General features: G+C 43.9%; 1 protein-coding gene across 1 annotated transcript in view; it reads left to right on the plus strand.

The window, feature by feature from the left end:
- Positions 1-7,220, plus strand: part of opn4a (opsin 4a (melanopsin)) — a 29,401-nt gene extending 22,181 nt beyond the window's left edge. The window contains exons 8-10 of the mRNA XM_052041332.1: positions 2,506-2,658; positions 5,291-5,362; positions 7,026-7,220. Of these exons, the coding sequence (XP_051897292.1) occupies positions 2,506-2,658; positions 5,291-5,362; positions 7,026-7,220 (420 nt within the window). The remainder of the gene's footprint in view (positions 1-2,505; positions 2,659-5,290; positions 5,363-7,025) is intronic.
- Positions 7,221-14,921: the final 7,701 nt, after the last annotated feature.

Consider the following 14,921-nt stretch of genomic DNA (forward strand, 5'->3'; position numbering starts at 1 on the left):
GCAATGGACTTGTTAAGATGGTTCACAACACTCGGTATACATTGTGGGAATATTTTTGTCTTTAGCACTCTTCAGGGTGACATTCATATTCATGATCCCATGACTTTCCACAAGTTTAAAGGTGAACATGGAACTGAATCCCTACATGGATTCTCAGCAGATACACACTGCCCAAAAGGCAAAAGATATAAGTTACATCCCACAATTCTGCTTCCATTGAACTTGTAGCTACCTGTCTATGTTATTTGACAGTCAACCATGCTATTCTCCAATACCCGTCCTTGCTAGCGCGGTTCTTTGGGATAAACCTTTTCAAATGAACATTTCTTAAGCATCTCAACAATGCCTTCTCTTCCCAGGGAATCTATATCCGACCTCTCCCTCTCCTGGATCCACAGACTACCTCTGGGTAACATCCACAGCCAGAGGGCTACTTTCCACATTTGCAATGACGTTAGCCATTTGTACCCCTTCACCTCTCTCTCACTTACTCAACTGCCACCGCACTGTCGGCCAACTTGTTTGATATCTTGACCTGGGTAAGTCACACTTTCTTCCAGCTCAACAATGGAGAGATTGAAGCCACCATCTTGGCCCTCACCATGAACCCTTTCACTAATTCCATTCCATGCCCTCCAACCACTGCAACGGACTGAACCAGACTGCTCACACTTCAGTGTCTTGTTTGGCACAGGTCCCGTATGGTCTCCGTTACAAAGACACATTATCACTTTGCCCTTCCTCAACCCCTCTACTCCAGAGTCATTCATCTTTTCATCACCCATGATCTCCTTTCATCTCTTAACACACTGAACATGTTCTGTCCTCTCCCTCACTGAATTGCACTGATTTATTTCCTCAATGTACTACACTGAAAGTCCTCATTAATGACTCCTTCTGGAGCATCTCCTTCACCCAACTCTCTGAATGCTGCTTACTATAAGCTGCCTGCGGACGGGAAGAAACCTCCAGGCTGAGATTCCATCGTGTCACCATCCCCTTGTCTCTATGTAATGGTCTCCACCTCACAGCTGAAAGGAAGGCTCCAGCCATCTTTATTAGAACATAGAACATAGAACAATTACAGGACAATTCTGGCCCTTCGGCCCACAAAGCTGTGCCGAACACGTCCCTACCCTAGAAATTACTAGGCTTACCCACAGCCCTCTATTTTACTCGGCTCCATATAGCTATCTAACAGTCTCTTGAAAGACCCTATCGTATCAGCCTCCACCACCATCTCCGGCAGCCCATTCCACACACTCACCACTCTCTGAGTAAAAAACTTACCCCTGACATCTCCTCTATATCTACTCCCCAGCAGCTTAAACCTATGTCCTCTTGTGGCCACCAATTCAGCCCTGGGGAAAAGCCTCTGACTATCTACCCTATCAATACCTCTCATCATTTTATGCACCTCTATTAGGTCCCCCCTCATCCTCCGTCTCTCCAAGGAGAAAAGGCCGAGTTCCCTCAACCTGCTTTCATAAGGCATGCTCCGCATTCCAGGCAGAATCTTTGTAAATCTCCTCTGCACCCTCTCTATGGCTTCCACATCTTACCTGCAGTGAGGTGACTAGAACTGAGCACAGTACTCCAAGTGGGGTCTGACCAGGGACCTATATAGCTGCAACAATACCTCAGGGTTATCTTCACTAAAGACCCTCCTTGACACACAACCTTGTTATGAGGGCACAAGTTGTCTCTATATCATTCAGTGATGTGCGTTGGGATTCATTTTCTGTCAAAGTTGCCATACAGTAGTGCAGCAGTTAGCGCAAAGCTATTGAAGCTCCAGCGACCTGGGTTCAATTCCGGTTGCTGTCTGTAAGGAGTTTGTACATTCTCCCCGTGTCTGTGTGGGTTTCCTCCGGTTTCCTCCCACATTCTAAAAACGTACAGGTTAGGATGTTGTGCGCACGCTCTGTTGGCACCGGAGGCATGGCAACACTTGCGGACTGCCCGCAGAACACTCTACACAAAAGATGCATCTCACTGTGTGTTTCGATGTACGTGTGACTAATAAAGAAATCTTATCTTGTCTTAAAAATTGCCAGATTGTTAAAGCATTTATGTCATGGGTAGTGAAAGGAGACGGGTAATGGGTAAAGACCTGCTGGAGACACTCAGCGGGTCAGACAGCATCTGTGGATAGAGAAACATTCCAGGTCTGAGATCCTTTGTCAGCACTGAACATTTCAACCATAAACATTAACTGTTTCTGTCTCCACAGATGCTGCCTGACCTGCTGAGTGTTTCTAGCATTTTCTGGTTTTATTTCCAATTTCTACCATTTGCAGTTGTTTGACTTTATTTATGACATGGATGGTCTTGTTTGGGAAACTATATAGGTCACATGGACAATGTCCCTTGATGGTATGATTACACTGGCTTAACGCAGGCAACTTACAAAACATTCTGTAGTTTTTAAGTGGGAATGAAGGGAAAGTTATCACTTGCAAAACCAATGTTTGAGTCTCAATATTCTCCAATATTTGTCTGCAGGGTTGGACTGACAATGAGGCTGATATTTCCACCATAAGCTCAAGACCTGTCAGCAGAGAAGTTTCGTATGAATTCAGCAAAGATCCGACTGGACAAAGTGACACCAAAGACAAATCAAAATTGAAAAGCAATGATTCAGGCATCTTTGAGAAGGTAATGAGCTCGATTCAAGTGGCAACAGTTACGGATTATGTGAACTCATTTAGTAAGGATCAACTGCAGCTTGATTTAGTCGTGGATTGAATTCAGCCTCATCATGAGACATAGCGGGAGATCTGGAAGGGACGATTTTACTCAGTAATGAAGTGGATAGTTTTGTCCCAGGGTAACTTAAATGTGATGTTGCCAGCCATGCTCAGGAGAAGTGTACAGACAGTGACTGGTCCAAAATAGCCCAATTTATTCCCATCAGCTGGAAGAGTGTTGGAGTTGCTGTAACTCAGTTGACAGGGAAAGAAATTTAAACTTTATCCAGGAAAAAGAACAGATAATAAGGTACAATGCTGAAAGTCCATGTGTTCTTTAGATTAATGTCAAAGCTCGTTAGGGCTCAAATTCCGTGGGGGTTCTGCCAGTTCCAAAACGCCGTGGAGAAGAGGACTACTTTTGTCCTTGGGCCAGAAAGGATTGCCTCTGGTGTTCTAATGCCGGACCTCTCACACTCTGGCCAAGGTTAGCTGTTGGAGGGGGATCACACTGGAACTGCAGACCTGGTGTGGAGCTACATAATTGACTCTCCAAAAAGAATCAAAGTCAAAGTCGAGTCTCTTGTCATATGCACAAGTACATGTGTGCACAGGTGCAACGATAAATTTACTTGCAGCAGCATCACAGACACATAGCATCATACAAGCAGGCACATAGCATAATGTAGCATAATATAAGCAGCATTCACAAGAAAATCATAAATTATACACAATTTTTACAAGAAGGAAAACAATTAGAACAGGAAAAAAACAACGTCCATTTTAGTGCAAAGTGATCAAAGTGGTCATAACGTTACTAAACTGTAGTGGTTAGGGTTTCAAGAACCGAATGGTTGTAGGGAAGTAGCTGTTCCTGAATCTGGTGGTGTGGGACTTCAGGCTGCTGTACCTCCTGCCCGATGGTAGCTGTAAGAAGATGGCATGGCCCAGATGGTGGGGATCTTTGATGATGGATGTTGCCTTCTTGAGGCAGCGCCTCCTGTAGATACTACCGATGGTGGGGAGGGATGTGCCTGTGATGTATTGGGCAGAGTCCACTACTATGTGGGAGGGAAAGGTTAGATAGATCTTAGAGCAGGATAAAACGTCGGTACAACATTGTAGGCCAAAGGGCCTGTACTGTGCTATAGTGTACATAGAACACTCTCTGCAGCTTCTTATGTGCATTCGAATTGCAGTACCAGACCATGATGCAACCAGTCAGGGTACTTTCAACAGTACAACTATAGAAGTTTGTTGGAACGTTTGGTGACAATCTGAACGTCCTTAACCTCCTAAGAAACCACTGGGAATCATTAAGTGGTATGCAAACATCTAGCAGAAATAAGAAATAAGGGCTGTCAGCATTAGTCTTACATAATTTAAAATCAATTTTATCCAGAATGAAATATGATAATCATTATTTCCATGAATCCAATCAGCTTCCTCCAGGCATGAGTCACCCTTGCACTCCTGATATGATTACCAGGTCAGGGGTATATCTGACGATGTCATTCCCCATGTAACATCCCTGTGTCTCAGGAGAAGCCCTCACTGGCCACTCTGGGACCACTTGGTGCTCCCAGTATAGCATTGGGCTGGGAAACCTGTCAGATGAGTCCCTACATACAATGCATCCTTCTGGCCCACAGCGCTGCCCTCTTCTTCCCACTCACCCCGCCTCCCCACCCCCCCACCCCTCCCCAGCCCAAATACATCAATGCCACTAATCATCAATACAATGCTGGTTCCAACCACAGGCTGATCCCCTCCCCATCAGACCCAAGGCACTGGCCCCCAATTTCTCTCCCCAACCCCAATCCCCAGTCCCTAATGCCCCACCACTGCAGCCGACTCACAAACTGGCCCCGTTCCTTTTACCCTCCTCCATGCCCCAACTCAAACACACCAAACTCTCAGAAGGTAATTCTTTTATTTCAACCAAGGATTAATCTTTCCCTTGGACTTCAGGTAAATTGATCCATATTGTAATATTTTGGAAAACACCAAACAGTCCATAACGTGAAATCCAAGTGTCTTGAAGGCAACGTCTCAGTTTCAAACGCTTGCCTTTTGAGGTTAGCAGAGAAATCCTTAGATTCTTGCAACTAGAACTCTTGCTTTGACTCCGATGGTTGCAAAACATTAATGCCACTGGCTTTGAAAGGACAGGAGTAGCTCTGGTGAAGAGACTCTGACCCTGGGGCTTTTGGATGCACTGGAATTTTTAGGCCTTGCTCCTCAATCAAAGCCAGGCCAACTGTGCCAGCCTTCTGCATTCTTGCAGCAGATGCAGTGTTGCAGTGCCCTGATGAGTTGAGAGGTCAGATAATGCAGAACATCACCAGGACCTTTCAGTGGAGAGAAGGAAAGCTGGTTGCATCACACACCTCAAATGTTGTCACCTTTAAATTTGATTAAATGCATGTCACATATGGGGATCCACTGAAGGTTTCACGGTCACTTTAGAGAAAGGAGCAAGCTTTAAGGTTTAATTTAGAATATTGACTAATGTGCAGTGATGACTCATTAGCTCTGAGGGACAGAAAACCTCCTGAGCTCCACGGCCTCAGTAAACAGTTCAAATGCTTTCTTTCCAGACATCACTTGACATGGACAACATCACAATGGTTGAAATGAGCCCCAGAGATGACGGGAGACTCCCACTCAAGGTACATCATGACCTGTTCCGTGATGTTAAAGAGAAGGACTGGAGATGATTAGCTCAAGGGAGCAGCCTGCTGGTGAATCTAACTGCCATAATTCTTGTGATCAATGTCTTCAACGCTTGTAGAAGTTTTTAAGTTGTCTTGTTCTCTTCTTTGTTTAATGACAAACATCTGATGCTTTTGTACAATGAGCTGCCACACTTGCTGCGTGTAACCCAAATCCTGGTCTCTAAAGATACCAATAGTAGATGCACATGCACATAAAGACACACATGACACAGATGCAGACTCATACAGTATGTATACTGTATACACACACACACACACACACACACACACACACACACACACACACACACACACACACACACACACACACAAATTCTATACAAGTGTGCACCCAGACACACTGAAATATACATATATACAGACACGGTAGCACAGTAGTGTAGCGGTTAGTGTAACGCTATTACAGCGCCAGCGACCCAGGTTCAATTCCGCCGCTGTCTGTAAGGAGTTTGTACATTCTCCCCGTGTGTCTGCGTGGGTTTCCTCTGGGTGCTCCGGTTTCCTCCCACATTCCAAAAAGATGTACAAGTTAGGAGCTGTGGGCATGCTATGTTGGTGCCGGAAGAGTGGCGACACTTGCGGGCTGCCCCCAGAACACTTTACGCAAAAAGATGTATTTGACTGTGTGTTTCGATGTACATGTGACTAATAAATAAATATCTATCTATACACACACAAAGCCTCACACACACATATACACAGACTCGTGTACACAAGCGCACTAACAGGCAGCTATTAGATAAAATGTTCTGTGATGATCAATGCCAACACCAAGAGAAATCTGAACCAAGTTGCTCATTGCTGTTCTAATCTTTTGGTACACATTGTTATCTTTTGTTGATTGTTGTATTCAAGATGTAGGAGCACACAGGAGATTTCAGGCATTGCCAATGCTTGGGTTAGTTGCTTTGAGAATGAGGTCCTTGCTGCTGCTATTTCAAGTGGGCTCCAGTGTTGGATTGTTCATGGAGCCCAGGAATCAAAATCCTGCAGCTTCCCAACACGAAGAAGTCTGGACGCTGACTGCACCAGATTAGTCCATTCATTTTAATAACAGCCACAACTCTGGGAGTGGATTGGTAGGTTAATTGCCCTCTGTGAATTGCCCCTGGTGTGTCGGTGAGTGGTGGAAACTGGTAAAAGTTGATGAGAGTGTGGGGAGAATAAAATGGGATTAATGTCGGATTGGTGTAAATGGGAGCTTGATGCCCAGTGTGGAGTCTGTGTGCCAAAGGGCTTGTTTCCATGCCATATAACTCCATGACTAAGTTTCAGGCCATTTACACCTGAGAATTAAGAGTTAGAAATGTCCTCAACTAGATTGAACAATTTTAAATGCTCTAATTATTTCAACTTTAATTGTTAAATGTTAATTTAAATGTTAGTGGAAGGAATGCATTTTGAGCTTCACCAAGTGCTTCGAACAAATAACATCGTCCCTTTAGCATGGAGTCTCCCGGTGATGATTGGCCAGATAAGGAAAGGATATTCAATGAAGATATTATAGAAACTCCTTGGAGTAGAATACACTACAAGGTCTGATTTGTTGTAATCGCACTCTGACGATGTTATCTCTAATGACTTATTGTCTATTCAGGTGGTCGGAAGTCTGGATGGTGATGGGCAGAAGAAAGTAGGTGTAGCAACCAACTTTCCAAAGACAACCTCAGCCCCGTTTCTGAAGCAAGCTTGCACGCAAGCCAGCAGCCCTGACTCCCCACCAATGCCACAGTGCTGCAATTGCCCCATTAAAGTTAGCAGTACTGAGCAAGCAGAATCAAAGACAAAGTAATACCCACAACTCACAAGATTTAGGGGGAGGGGAGGAAGGCAGTTGGGGTTGTGGGATGGGTGTTTTCCCTGTAGTGCTTTGATCTAGACCTTCGTGACACCAGTACCAAAATGAATTAACAAAGAATGAGGTGCTCCTGTTGCTATGGAATCCTGAACAAAGAGGTTTATTATCTACTGGAGGACACAGATGAGAGTACAAGGTCCAGAAATCCTTGGGAAAAACGGTAGGATACATCACGAGGTCGGGATTGGATGAGGCCAGATTTGGGCTTTGTAAATTGGAGCAAGGTGGTCAACTTTACAGAGCTGAAAGTGAGACTTCTGAGAGTCCAGAGGAGACAGGTGGAAATTGCCCAATCTCCTGAGTTTAATAGGGTTTGGATCAGAAAGGAAGTAAAGCAGATGGTGTCTTAATAGGAAAATGACTGAGCTGTCTCGCTGCCCTATCACAGACTGCATTGACACGTTTCTTGCTGCCTATCCAAACCTCATCCAACAAGTGAATAAGGGATTATTCGTGTACATAGAACTTAGAACAGCACAAGAACAGACCCTTCGGCCTGTGATGTTGGTCCAAACCGATTAAATTAATTCCTAAGTAAACTAATCCCTTCTGACTACACATGGTCCACATCCCTCCATTCTCTGCACATTCACGTGCCTATCTAAGAGCCTCTTAAACGCTTCTGTCATACCTGCCTCCACCACCAGTCCTGGGAGCCATTCCAGGCACCCACTCTCTGTGTAAAACAAACTTGCCCCACACATCTCCTTTGAGCTTACACCCTCTCAACTTAAATGCATGCCCTCCAGTATTAGACATTTTGACCCTGGAGAAAAGATACCAGCTGTCTACTCTGTCTGTGCCTCTTAAAATTTTATAACCTTTTATCAGGTCTCCCCCCAGCCTCTGCTGCTCCAGAGAAAACAACCCTGGTGTGTCCAGCCTCAATAATCAGTGTAATAATCAGTGAGGATCTACATTCTGAATGCTTGTCATTACATTTCAATATGTTGCATTAGGGATCAGAATTGTTATAACACTGAACCCACTTAAGAGAGATTTTAGAAATTAAATGGGACTAAGTGATTGGCAGTAACTTAAACAACAGGGAACCCCACTTGAAGGCAATCATTTTACTGTGTGAACCAGTCTTCAATTCATTGGGCCACAAGTTAATGTAAAATACCCATTAGAGTCATTGTAATAGAGTTGGAGGAGTTCTTGATATTAGTTGTATAACATTAGAATTTTAGAGTGTATTTTCTCAGACCATAATCATGAACGACATTGCCAGTAAAAGGACACTTCCCACCCCAAAGCAAATTTGGGAACCTGCCCACAGTAATGTCTTGACTGCTTCCATCTGTCACTGACAACTTACTTTCATCTGGATATTGCCTCGTTTTATCAGCCGTGCATAGTACCCACCTTTTGAAAGTGATGTTCACCTCTAGTGAGCCCAGGGCAAGGTGTAACTGTTTCACTAAATTATGGAGCAACACACGAAAGTGCTGGAGGAACTCAACAGATCAGGCAGCATCCGTGGGGGGAAACAGACAGCCAACGTTTCAGGTGGAGACTGTCCATTTCCTTCCACAGATGCTGCCTGACCCACTGAGTTCCTCCTGTGCCTTTTGTATTGCTCCAATTTCCAGTATCTGCAGTCTCCTGTGTCTCTCTTTATTAAATGTTTGAGTTGACATTGTCCGCGCAGGTACAGATGTGGGACATAAATGCTGGTAGACGTTATGGGTTGAGAGGGATGTTTAGAACCCTTACATCCCCACTACCTGCAGCTTCAGCCTCTGTAGTGCAAGACTTGGGAACATGTGATCCCATTAAAGGTCACTCCGTTAAATAATTGATGTGAGCAGTTTATATTCACGCAGAGAGTAGTCAATGCCAATGCACTGCATTCTGTGATACATCAAGATCTAACTGATAGTTGTGATGGAAAGGGGCCCAGCAGTTTGGATGAGCTTGGGTCAGTGTTTGATGACAGGGGCCAGAACCATCCTGTGTCACTAACTTGTCCTCACAATCAATGAGATACCTCATTGTGTTATGTCTGTTGGGTCTGGTCATTAACTATTCCAATGCCAACCCAAATCACCACAACATTCAGTCAGTACTTTTCCAACATGGACCCAATAGCCACACTCCAATCTACATTCAGCAAGGTTTCACCAGTAGTTGCACGGGCCATTGAGATAGGGAATCCTTTTCAAATGCTGAGGTTGGATTATTAAGAATCCTAGTCAGACACTAATTAATCTTGTGAGGTTGGATCTGCCAGAGCATACCTTTGGGAGAGAACTAAAGTGGACACTTGTGTAATAAACTCCATTGGCAGGGCACTCGTCAAAGACCACTATTGCTGCACGTTGAATTTGGAATATTTATGCATTCACAGAGACCTTACTTGCATCAGTGTGGAGTTCTATAACTGTACATATGGTTGCCCCATTTCACTAGTGATAGAGGGAGTAGGAATTGTATCAGCTCCAGCGATGGGGATTGGTCAGCAAATGGTCATGCCCTGGGTGGGGAGGAGTGCTCAACTCTGGCCTGACATTGGATCCACACTGTGGTTATAGCTTCTGGGCAATGGTGAGCCACAAGGTTTGAAAATGAAGAACCCAGTTGTTGTGTGGGACTCAAAGGACCTTACACCAGGGAGGGAGGGTGTTCAGTCAATTGTATTCCTGCCAGCCAGAAAGTGAGCTCTTTCGGTTCCACCCTCTTCCCAGTACTTGGTCCTTTGCCTTATGGTTTACAGGTTTCAAGTGTTTACCCAGCTAGCTTTAAAAGATGAAGAGGGGTGAGAACTTCAAGAGGAAGTGTTGTCCCTCCACCGTGCAGTGAGTTCCAGACCCCATAATGTCAGATGAAAAAAAATTCCTCAACCCACTTCTGATTCTTCTATGACTTAAATCTCTGTTTCCTTTGTGCTCAGGGAACAAGTCCACCATGTTCACTCTGTCTGGGACTGTGGTCAAATTCACTCCCTGTGCAACTTGCCCAGCTTTCTTCAACAGAAGCCCACAACCACAGCTTGTGACAGCAGACAGAGCAAGAACAGACAGTGCGTGGGAACAGTCGCATCACCAAGCTCTCCTCCGAGTCACACACCAGCCTCACTTCCTTCATGGTCATGAGCTCGAAACCCTGCAAGGTCCAACCTAACGTGATCATCAGATCACTTCAAGACATCCCAAAATTCACAGCCTTCCACCTCCCTCCTCCTCCTCCCTCCTCCTCCTCCCTCCTCCTCCTCCCTCCTCCTCCTCCCTCCTTCCACCCCCTTTAACTTATTTCCTCTTTCTACGTTCTTCCTTCTTTGCTTTTCCAACTCACTTTTCCTTTTTCCCTCTCCCGTCTCTCCTGTCTGCTTCCTCTCTCTCTCTCCCTCTCTTTCCTTCTCACTCCATCCTTCACCTTCTCTTGGCTTCACATGATTCCGAAAGCTGAACGATTCGAGGTCCTTTCATCAACAAACCACAGGTGTGGATGGTGTTCTGTCCTCGTGGCTCAACTGGGAACCATCTGACGGGATGTAGAAAGGTGCACAACCACAGGCACCATTCTTGAGGAAATCGCCAGCCCTTTTCAAACAAATCCTCCATAATACACCCTGTTAAGAGAAATGCAAAATCCAAATCAGGTGCCAACCCTGAGGCCAGTGTCACTAGGCAGTGTCACATGTGATATCTGCTTCTAGCTTCACCTCTGTGGCTTTATTTTGAAGGACTGGGGTGGTTCCTGTTACAATTCTCATCCAGGTCCAAATTACATTCAGTATTGGATGAGATTCTGACCATTTTTTTTGCTGACTTTCCCTCACGTTCATTTGAAGTTCATCAAATATAAAGTCTAGAGAAACAAAGGACCGCAGATGCTGGAATCTAAATGAAAAACACGATGATGCTGGAGGAACTCAGCAGGCCAGGCAGTATCCATGGAGAAAGTCTGCCTTGAATAAGCATATTAAATATTCCAGGATAAAATTGGGCCAAATGGGAAAGTAGTCTTGATGATAAGGAATGATATAAAGAGAAAAGATCAGAGTTCTGGAAATTGGGGAGTAGCATCAGTTTGGAGCTCGGAAACAGCACAGGGCAGATGACAGAGGTGGGAGTGGTCTACAGACCATCTTGTGCTGGTAATTTGTGGCATTGTATAATCTGGAAATTAGGGGCGTGTGCAACAATCAGAGTTATTTTAATCTACATACAAATTATACAAACCAAATTAACAGTAATAGCATGATGGATGAAATTATGGACTGTATAATAGATGTTTTCTAGATCAGTATGTTAACCAAGGATAGAACAGGCTATTTTAGATCTAGTATTATGCAATGAGAAAGGGTCAATTAATAACCTTGCAGTTAAAGAGCATTTAGAGACCGCCCCCCCCAGTTCTCACCCAACCTTCCCACTCACCAGACCCCCAGTTCCCTCGCTCCCTTCTGATCCACCAGGACCCCAGTTCCCACATTCTCTTCTCACTCACTGGGACCACATTTCCCACACTCCCTTTAAACACAGGGCTCATTGGAAAATTTATTATCATATTGGGTAACATCTGTAAAAGTATTATTTAAAAGTGTTGACGTTTTAATAGAAATGACATCCAATAGTCCAGAAAATCTGCTTGTCTGGCACCACCAGTCCTGAGCGTGCCAGATTATCAGAGTTTTACTGTATTGGGCAGAGAAATTAAACAAATATTTTGTCAAGGTTGTAACAAGCAGAAAATACAAAGGGATGTGGTGTATTTGGACATAGATCAAGTGTTACACAAGAGATTATTAAAACGACATAGGATTGGGGGAAATATACTGGCAAGGACTGAGGACTAGTTAATGAGCAATAAACAGAGCAGGAGTAAGTGGGTCAGTTTTGGGTCGGGAGACTATGGTTAATGGAGTGCCACAGGGACTGGTTCTGAGGCCCCAGCTGTTCACAATCTACGTCAGTGATTTGGATGAGGGGACCAAATGAATATATCCAAGTTTGCTGATGATTCTGGGTGAGAATATGGGTTGTGAGGGGTGGGGGGTGGGAGAGGTTTCGGGACGGCATAGACAGGCTGAGTTAATGGGTGAGAACATGGAAGATATCATGGAAAACTGCAAGGTCATCCACTTGGGAAAAAAAATGGAAAAGCTGAGTATATCTTAACTAGGGGGAGATTGAAAGGTGCTGGTGTTCAGATGGACCTGGGTGTCCTTGTATATAAATTACTGGAAGTTTATATATAAACACAGCTATCAATTCGATAGCAAACTGCATATTGGACATTTTTGCAAGAAGGTTTGAGATCCCTGAGAAGAGTATAAGATGTCTTGCTCCAATTTACAGATGTGGTGAGACTGCACCTGGAATATTATCTACAGGTCTGGTCTCCCTCTCTATGGAAGGATATACTGTACATGTGATAGAAGGAGTGCCAGGTAGGTTCAGCAGATTGACTCCTGGGATGGGGGGTTTGTTGTATAAGGAGGTATTAAGCAGACTGTGTCTAAGCTTTCTTTAGTTTTGAAGAGTGAGAGATGACCTCATTGAAGCATAAATTTCTGAGGAGCTTGTCAGGGTAGATGAAGGGATAATGGTTCCTCTGGCTGGAGGTAGTCATAGATTCAAACTAAGGGGCTGGCATTCAGGGCAGAGATGGTGAGTGTTTGCAACCAGGTGGGCTGTGGAGGCTCAGTCCCTGAGTATAGTCAAGACAGGTGGATAGGTTTTTTTGGAAATGAGGGAAATCAACAATAAGGGGGTAGTGTAGGAAAGTGACAGGTAAAAGATGAGCCATGATCTCATTGAATGGCTGAGGTTGAGTGGCCTATTCCTGCTTCTATCTTTTATTCTCTTACAAAGTATTTCAGAGCTGCAACCTGGTACAGTTTGACTATACATCAGGATGGACATTTCAGACAGTGAGCACTCTTAATCGGGCAATCTTCTCCACCGCCTGACTTAAGGTAACTGAAAGTGACTTCAGAAAACCATACTGAACCATTTTCCATTTTATTTTGTAGAGACTACACAGTTTTAGTAAATTAATTATATTAAATATTTTAAAAACCATGCCAAACAAAAGAACTTTAAGTTGCTTCTTGAAGGCTCACAGAATGAGTGCAATTCATGGAACTTCCCGGGGATGGTTAGTTCAATGTGAGTGGGTGGACAGCTTCCAGCTCATTTTTACACAAAGCTCAGATTTGCACTGGATGCTTAAATTCCTCGTTTCCTTGGGCTGATTCAGCCAGTTTTAGGGGAAATGAGCTGAATATGTAATCTAATTGTAGGGTCATCTCTTTTTTTTAAAAGACAGAGTTACTTAAACTATCTGTTATTTCCTTATATTGTAAAATGGATGAAAGATAAACATTTATATGGCACCTTTCATTCATGCCCTCAGGATCTCCTGAAACACTTCAGAATCAATGCAAAGTTTTGTGAAGTGCAGTCACCATTATAATGTAGGAATATTAATATTTACCTTCTCTCTATCGTGAGTTTCAGAGAAATGGAAGTGTAATCATCAGAGATGCTAGCTGTATTTTAATAATTACAGATGTAACGATAGTCAATGATTAGAGCACCTATTTAACAGATATTCCAAGCAAAGTAAGATTGAAAGAGTGCAGAGGAGATTTACTAGAATGTTACCGGGTCTTCAGGAGTTGAGTTACAGGGAAAGATTGAGCATGTTAGGACTTTATTCCTTGGAGCGGAGAAGAATGAGGGGAGATATGATAGAGGTTTACAAAATGATGAGGGGCATAGACAGAGTTAATGCAAGTAGGCTCTTTCCACCTAGATTAGGAGAGATAAGTACGAGAGGACATGGCTTTAGGGTGAAAGGGGAAAGGTTTAGGGGGAACATTAGAGGGAACTTCTTCACTCAAAGAGTGGTGGGAGTGTGGAATGGGCTGCCATCTGATGTGGTAAATGCGGGCTCGCTCTTAACTTTTAAGAGTAAATTGGATAGATACATGGACGAGAGAGGTTTGGAGGGGTATGGGCTGGGGGCAGGTAAATGGGACTAGCAGAATAATGTTTCGGCACAGACTAGAAGGGCCGAATGGCCTGCTTTCTGTGCTGTAGTTTTCTATGGTTCTATGGTTCAAAGTGTTTCAGTTTATTTTTTTTAAGATATTGCACAGGCAGAGAAAAAAGAAGGCCCCTGTGTTGGAAAGGTCTTGAAATTAGCACTTCCCTGAGAAAAAAAGCACAGGTCTAGAATCTTAAGGTGTTCTTAAAAAGATGCTGGAACTAAACTTATTGATAAGGAGTGGGTGAGAACAGTAGTAGATAGTTTGCTGCATTGTCTGCTGTGTGGATGGTATTGGGGTTGATGCACAGAGAGACTGAGTTAGGAACTGTGATCTGTTTTGAACTTCCCTTGTCATAAGTGCTGCTGTAAAATGTTTATTTGTTGGCAATAATAGTCAATCCTGTATGCTTAATAAATGTATGAACAAGTGACTTCCAATGCTGTGGCTCTATAATTTTGAAGACTAACTTGCAAGTGTGAACCATCTATTATCTGACAGATAAGGCAAAGCAATCTGCTGGAGGATCTCAGAGGGTTGAGCAGCACCTGTGAGAGGACAGGAATTGTCGACATTTCAGGTTGAATCCCAGCATCAGGAGTGAGAGTGGAGAGGGAAGATAGGGGAGAGGG

The sequence above is a fragment of the Pristis pectinata genome, chromosome 30 (genome assembly GCF_009764475.1).
Source record: "Pristis pectinata isolate sPriPec2 chromosome 30, sPriPec2.1.pri, whole genome shotgun sequence".
Lineage (NCBI taxonomy): Eukaryota > Metazoa > Chordata > Chondrichthyes > Rhinopristiformes > Pristidae > Pristis > Pristis pectinata.